Source organism: Aristolochia californica, unplaced genomic scaffold (assembly GCF_029961685.1).
Source record: "Aristolochia californica isolate CCGP_79_NKW_82.1479 unplaced genomic scaffold, dmAriCali1.0.hap1 SCAF_1, whole genome shotgun sequence".
NCBI classification, from domain to species: Eukaryota; Viridiplantae; Streptophyta; class Magnoliopsida; order Piperales; family Aristolochiaceae; genus Aristolochia; species Aristolochia californica.
Window position 1 is genome coordinate 11,560,704 of NW_027181770.1, and position 8,366 is coordinate 11,569,069.

At 36.3% G+C, this 8,366-nt stretch overlaps 1 protein-coding gene across 1 annotated transcript in view; it reads right to left on the bottom strand.

Annotated features, from left to right (window-relative positions):
- Positions 1 to 7,646: 7,646 nt before the first annotated feature.
- Positions 7,647 to 8,366, bottom strand: part of LOC137946418 (uncharacterized) — a 2,868-nt gene continuing 2,148 nt past the window's right edge. Inside the window, exons 3-4 of the mRNA XM_068792701.1 lie at positions 8,337 to 8,366; positions 7,647 to 7,880 (exon numbers count right to left, since the gene is read on the bottom strand). The exon at positions 8,337 to 8,366 is cut by the window's right edge and continues 72 nt beyond it. Coding sequence (XP_068648802.1) covers positions 7,647 to 7,880; positions 8,337 to 8,366 — 264 coding nt within the window. The remainder of the gene's footprint in view (positions 7,881 to 8,336) is intronic.

Sequence of the window (8,366 nt, forward strand, 5' to 3'; positions counted from 1 at the left end):
AGTATTGGTGAATAATGGAGTCTTTATGGCTATTGACTTTTCTAATTTTAGTACTTGTGTGGATTGCATTAAGGGAACACAAATTAACAAGTACAAGAAATCTGCCATGAAGTCTTCTGATGTTTTAGAATTTATACTCACTGATAAGAATGTTTTAAAGGTAAAAAATATTATATTACTTTTATTGATGACTATACACTATATATGTATCTCTATTTGATTTATGATAAAAATGAAAAACTAGATGCTTTTAAGGTCTATAAAACAAAAGTGAAGAAACAATTAGGCAAATATATCAAGATTGTGAAATTAGATAGAGGTGGTGAATATTATAGTATGTATACAGAAAAAGGATAATTGCCAGGTCCATTTGCAAGGTTTCTTGAGGAACAAGGTATTGTGGTACAATACACAATGTCAAGGTCACCAAATCAAAATGGTGTGGTTGAAATGAGAAAGTGAACACTAGTGGACATAGTGACGAGTATGATTAGTAACTCCGATCTCCCATTGTCCTTGTGGAGTGAAGCTCTAAAAACTACAACATATGTACTAAATTGGGTTCTAACTAAGGCATTTCACAAAATGCCGTTTGTGTTATGGAAAGGTTGGAAACCCATGTTTTAAACTCTTGCATACCCCTATGGGTCAACCTCATTGTGCGTTGCTTCGGTTGATTCCTTTTATATATATATATATATATATATATATACATATATATATATATATATATGTATATATATGGATGTTTTTTAAGTCTATTGAGATTTTTTATTGATACCCTTAACACGGTTTTTATCGTCGTCCTTTGACTGATAAACATTACCCCTTTGAGTGATTATTATCATTACTTTATTAAAAATCTCTATGAGGTTGGTTTCAATTTTTTTTAATTTTTGGAAGTCTCTGTACGACTGAGTACTTATCGTCGGGACACCTAAATGGAGGAGATAATCATTGCAATTATTTTTTTATTTCAAGTTGTGATCATGTTGATATCTCCCAAAATTGAGGGTAAGAATAAAAGGAGAAGTATGAAGGATTCTACAAGTTGAATCAAACCCGATAACTTTCATCACTCTATTGATTTGATTGGTTATGTCGCCTTCAAAATGGAAGTATTGGTGATGCTATCATTTGAAAAGATGTAGTACAAACTACATGAAGAATTCTACATGTTGTGGTAATTAAATTATTATTTGACCAGAACATCTACACTAGGGGGAGTACAATATGAAGAATTCTCCTTGAAGACCAAATTTATTTTTCATTGCAAACTAAAGTTATGAACTCAAGATTGAGGGAGAGTGTTGAATAACATGTATGAAAGAGTCTTACATATCTCTCATAGCAAAAATATCTCATAGAGTTAGAATTAATATGGTGAAATCTAATAGGAATCTCATGGGAAGGAGTTCGCAAAAGAGGTTCAGTTAAAAGATGTTTTAGTTATGCTAGTCTTCTATTTATGTTCAATTGTTTAATTATGTTAGGACTTACCTTTAAGTGTTAGACTTTGGGTATAATAGGGATAAAGGTTGTTTAATTTTAATTTAATCCTACATTTTCCCTTTATTATATATTGAGGTTCATTATACTCAGTTACAATCAAGTTTGTGAATTATTTTTCTTCTCTAGAAATTCAAGAAACTCTAAAAGCTATTTGAAGCATCCAATTAAAAAATACAATCTACTTCAACTTTGACAAACCTTAGGTGAGTGACCATCAATATTCAATTAAGATGAAACCAACCTCTGATTCAAGGGCTAATATTTCCCAAGTTTTGAGATTCCTCTCTATCTTTCAATCTTCCATCTTTCACCCATATTATCTCTAGCTCCACTCAAGCTCACCACTTTCTAGAGTCCTCATCCATGAGTCCAACCAATTCGGCCACTCATCCACACCACTCTCCATGTCTCTCTCTCAAGCCCACATGCCCCAACACTCTCTGGTAAGTTCCAGTTCCCCCTCAAGGTTCCTTTCATCCACAAGTTTTCCCCTTCTATACATCGCCAACTCAAAATGCCTTCCACTTGAAACTCTCCTTCCTTCCATAGACATGCCCCCATCTTCTCTATTACTCATATCTCTCATTACCTTAGAGTCCTCTCTTCCACCTCCACGCCAGTAACCTCACCCTCTAGTACTACCTTCCAACTTCTTATTTCAGTAAATCTCCACATCTCTCTCTTAAACGATTCTCCTTTCCCTAGCTATCCTATCAAATCCATGCTCAATTTCAACCCACCTCAATAAAACCCAGCTCGTGCATACCTCACTAGCCTCTCACTTATCCCTCAAAACCCAGCCTACTACTTCTCTCTTGCCCCTCTATCATCTATCCAATCAACTACCATAACCAACCTTTACTCCAACATTAGCCCCTAAAGTCGACACCCCCACTAGTAAACCTAGGTCATTCAGCAACCCATGAACCAAAACACTCACTAACGAGCCCTAAAAACCCTAGCTAGCATCCCTCAAGTCTTACGTCCAACCAGAAACCCTAAGCCTTGCACACACCCTTCTCTTCCTGTCCCACTACCTAAATAAAACCAACCCAACTGTCACAAACAACACGTCCCTCAGATCCCCAACCATATAACCATTGCAGGTAAAGGAAGAACATATCATTTGGGTTGTAAAATATCAAGTCTCCCTATATTGTACTTGGGTTTGATATCCTAACTAGAATTTATCAGAAAACGCTTACCTGCCTAATACCCTAACTTTATTACATGGTTTCAGCATAGTATTGATTCTACACCTAAATCAAGTGTTTCTTGCTGATTGCGTATCTATACTGAGAATGCATCCATCATTGTCCTCTTGGACATCTGAGCATGTCATATTGAACATTTCTTGGAAACTAATATAATGGAAAAGTGAACAAACTTTTAGAATCTCTGGAGTCACTTCAATTGGAGTATTGAATAATTGAAATGTAGTCCAGGTTAAAAAAGCAAGAGGCTTATACAATCTCTGGAGTGATTTCAATTGTAGTGAAAGAAAAAAAAGTTGCACTAACTGAGTCATACCTCTTCTCTCATTTTGTCTAGAAATGAAGATATCAGTGGTAGTGAGAGCAAGTTGCAACCGCTGCTCCTAGATAGGCTCTTCCCTCCAACAAGATTCAACAATAATCTCAAGCTTATCCTAATGTTAGCCCATAGTAGTTTCATATTGTTACAATGTGGGACCCACCATGAGCTCGAGAGGTGTCAACAAGAGTCCTCATACAAAGTGGCTCTAGCTAAGAGATATGGAACATGTGTTGGAATTAAATAGAAGATTTGAAGATCAAGTGGGACCCACAAAGATACCATGAGCTGGAAGATCATGTGAGACCCACAAGATAAGACCAAGAGCTGCCTCTCTAGCTTGATTCACATCCTTAGAGAAGGCGTTTGTGGTTGAGTTAAATTAGTCTCTTAAATAGTTAATGTAATCTTATCATGATAGACTTATCTTGGAGAGTTCTTGTTGGAATGTAATTAGGAGTCCTAAAATTAGTTGTACATGGACTGTATCACCTCCTCAACTATAAATAGAGGTGATTTTAACTCGGAATTAATCAAGCAAGTTTCTTATTTTTTTTCTTCTCTCTCGTGTGAAGTGTTCTCTCTACTCTCTTTTATTTTCCTTCTATTCTCTCTCTACCTGAGAGCTCTTCTCTTTTTCCTTTTTTTTATTTCTCTCTCCCCTTGCTTGAGGTATTATTCATGGGATCCAAAATTCAACATGATATCAGAGCTACCAATTTAGGATCCCCATTATGCTCTATGAAGATATGATTAAAAGCTGCTCATTGAAGACTCCTTATGAAGCAAGATTGAAGCTCAAGAGATAAGTATTTATTTATGATATTATTAATTTTATGCTGCTGGTTTTTGGTATTAAGAGGTGGTTTAGAGATGTCATTATGCATGTTTTCATCTTATGAAATTATGAGAATATATACATCTTTGATTATCTTTGATTAGAAGAGATAATCAAGGCAATTTTTGTCGGTTTGCACAATACTTTGACCGAGACTAGTGCATATTGGATTTTTTTTTATAAATCTGTGGGAAAAAGATTCCAGGATAAAGAAGGATGATGTTGAGTATTTTATGAGTCATTATCCATTAAAATTAATTACTTAGAATTTATGCTAAGCATCTCCATTAACCAAGTTGGTTAAAGCCTTCCACTTGGTCATATATTGATTACTTGATTGGAGAACTATTTTACTTGATTTGCCTAATATGTCTGAAGATAATATGAGTCACAAGAGTGACATACTTAGAATCACCACTGTACCCTTACGAGGGGTATCAAATTTTATGAACTGGTCCACATCGGTTCGTTGGTTTCTTATCACAAAGGACCTAGTTGGTCATCTCACCAACCGTGGACCACATATTGATGAAGATGATATATTCTATAAAAAATGGTTAAAGGAGGATACGTTGGTTATTAGTTGGCTTATCAATAGTATGTAAGAACATGTCTCCAATAATGTCATTCATTTAGAGATGGCTAAACAAATTTGGGAGACATGCACCAAGTTGTATTCAAGCTCTGACAACTTACAAAGGCCATATGATATTTTACAACGGATGCTTACCAGCCAACAAGGAGACAGTATACATGAATATTTGGCCCGCTTTCGAGGCTTTATTCAAGAATGGAAACTTACCCAACCAACTCTACATATATCTATGTCCAAGATAAACAGAAATAGGCCTTGAGAACTGCCATATGCCTTGCTAACATTAAACCGCATCTTGAAGTTGCTAAGACTCACCTTCTTAGCTCTTCCACGGTTCTCACTTTTGATGATGTATGTGCTAAAATTCTATGTATTTCAGAAGCTTCTCCCTTTACTATTGAAATGTCATCCGCTATGTACTCTGGACATAGGGGAACACCATTTGACCAAGGCCAAGGCTGAGGCAGATTTTATAGAGAAGGAAGAGGAAGGGGTAGAAGAACTGGTTTTGTCCGAACAGATGGGAAGGAATGCACCCATTGTAAGGGATATGGCCACACTAGAGACACATGCTTTCACCTAAAAGAATGCTTTATATGTGGTAGATTGGTCCACTCTTGCGAAAGATGTTATAAAGCTAATGAGAATAGGGTTAATCAAGCCTTAGTGAGTGATACAAAGGTAGAGCAGTCTACCACAACAACTCCAAAACATACTTTTACTGATGAAGACTATGAACTATTCCAGAAAATGAAGGCCATGATGGGGTCCTCCACAAGTAATTTTTCACCAACTGCTGCCACCACCGCTTCAGGTATGTTTTTTGCCTTCTCTTCATCTCGGATAATTGACTCAGGATCCTCCGAGCATCTTATAGGTAACAAACATCTTCTATATTCAGTTTCTCCATGTCTTTCACATAAATTTGTTACCATTGTTGATGGTTGACAAACTAAAGTTCAAGGGAAAGGATCCACTTCTGTTACACCATCACTTCCACTCACTGATATCTTTTTCGTTCCTACTTTCCCTTTGAATATTTTATCAGTTAGTCAGCTCACCAAACATTTTAATTGCTCTATGATTTTCTCACCCACTTCATGTGTGTTTCAGGATCTTACAACGAAGCAGGTGATTGGTGGAGGCCATGAACAAGGGGGGCTCTACTTCCTAGATGTGCCACAAATAAATATTGCATCCACCTGTGACAATGAAATGAGGTTATGGAACAATCGGTTGGGACATCCGTTCACCCAATCTCTTCATCTTTTTTTTTCCTAAAGCGTGGTCGGACCTTCATTGTGAAGCATGTGAAATGAGTAAACATCAGAGTTCTACATACTTGCCTCATCAAAATTAAAAGTGTCTCTGCTTTTTTGTTAATTCATACTAATGTATGGGGACCCTTGACTGTCTCCAATATTTCTCACATGAAATATTTTATTGCATTCATTGATGACTTCACTCGAAGCACTTGGTTATTTTTGTTTAAAGAACGTTCTGAAATACCATTGATATTTTAATCTTTTCATGCAATGGTACTCACTCAGTTTGGGCAAAAAATTAAAGTCCTTCGGTCAGATAATGCCAAAGAATACACATCCAAAGATCTTGACTCGTAATGTCCTCATTGTAATGCAAAAGTGAAAATGATTTAAGAAATGAAAGGAACTTCCCTGGTTTCATAGTGAATTAGTCATAGTTTATAATTTTTAGCTATTTATTCATGCTACATAAACCTGCATCAAAATCCAAATTATTAAAAAAATGATAAAGATAATAAAAAATAAAAGAATAAAAGAAAGTTCTATGGGTTGCCTCCCATAAGCGCTTGTTTTAAAGTCTACGACCAGACTTTTCAATCTTCATAAATTAGGATCTCCAAGAGGAATAAATTCATAGTTCCTCTCCACTTGTTCTCCATAGTAGTGCTTCAATCTCTGACCATTAACTCTTAATATATTCCCTGTCTTGTCCTTCAAGTCTATTGCGCCAAAAGAGGAAACTTTGTCAATTGTATAAGGACCTATCCATCTTGATTTTAACTTACCCGAGAAGAGTTTGAGTCGTGCATTGAAAATTAAAACCTATTGTCCTGGTGCAAACTCATGCCTAAGAATCTGTTTGTCATATCACTTCTTCGTCTGTTCTTTATAGATCTTTGCATTTTCATATGCATCACTCTGGAACTCATCCATCTCATTCAATTGAAGAAGTCACTGTTCCCCAGATGCCTTTAAATCAAAATTAAGCTTTTTAGTGCCCAATAAGCTCTATGCTCCAACTCCATAGGGAGATGACACACCTTTCCAAACACTAATTGGTAAGGAGACATCCCGATAGGTGTTTTAAAGGTTGTACGGTATGCCCACAAAGCATCATCAAGTTTCTTTGCCCAATCCTTTCTATTGGTGTTGACCGTCTATTCAAGGATGTTCTTGATTTCTCGATTTGAAATTTCAGCTTGGCCATTAGTTTGAGGATGGTAGGCAAGTGCTATCTTGTGCTTCACACCATATTTAGAAAGAATATTATCAAACAACTTGTTGCAAAAATGGGTCCCTTCGCCACTAATAATAGCTCATGGAGTGCCAAATCTTGTGAATATATTCTTATGCAGAAATTTGAGCACTACCTTTGCATCATTTGTTGTTGTAGAAATTGCTTCCACCCATTTTGACACATAATCAACTGCTAACAAGATATAAACAAAGCCAAAAGAAGGAGGAAAAAGCCCCATAAAATCTACTCCCCAAACATCAAATAACTCAACCTCTAAGATATTTTTCAATGGTAACTCTTGACGCCTTGAAATATTTCCCATACGTTGGCTCCGGTCACAAGTTTTCAAAAAAGTATAACTATCAAAAAAAAAAAATAGAAGGCCAAAAGAAACCACTTTGAAGTACCTTAGCTGTTGTTTGGGTTGCTCCAAAGTGTCCTTCATATGATGATGAATGGCAATGATGGAGAATGACTTCCATTTCATCTTCTGGCACACATCTTCGAATGATTTGATTAGGGCATCTTTTGAATAGCAAAGACTCATCCCAAAGGTAATATTTCACATCATGCATAAACTTCTTGCGTTGGTGGTAAGTAAGATCTGGTGGCAGTACTTTACAAGCTAGGTAGTTTACAACATCAGCATACCAAGGAAGCTTGATCTCACATGCAAAACAACTGCTCATCTGGGAATGCTTCTTGGATCACTAAATCTGATCTTTCTTCATCTTGCTCCAGCCGGGAGAGATGATCAGCAACTGAATTTTTGCTTCCTTTCGTATCTTGAACCTCCAATTCAAATTCTTGAAGAAGCAGGATCCAACGAATTAACCTAGGCTTAGCATCCTTCTTGCCAAACAAATAATGAAGTGCTGCATGATCAGTGAACTCTATCACCTTTGTACCGATGAGGTAAGACCAAAATTTGTCACAAACAAACACCACATCAAGCATATCTTTCTCAGTTGTTGTGTAATTTAATTGAGCTTAATTCAATGTCCGACTTGCATAATAGATGGCCCTAAATAGTTTGTCTTGCCTTTGTCCCAACACTGCTCCAATTGCAAAGTCACTTGCATAACACATAACTTCAAAAGGTTGACTCCAATTAGGTACAATCATAATTGGTGCTGAAATTAGTTTCTCCTTGATTGCATTAAAGGCTTGCAAACAAACATCATCAAAGTCAAATGCAAATTTTTTTTCAAGAAGATTACACAAAGGTTTAGAGAGTTTAGAAAAATCCATGGTAAATCTTCTATAAAATCCTGCATGTCCCAAAAATCTTTTGATTCCCTTCACATTCTTTGGAGGTGGTAGTTTTTCTATGGTTGAAATTTTAGCTCGATCCACCTCAATTCCTTTAGATGACACTCTGTGGTC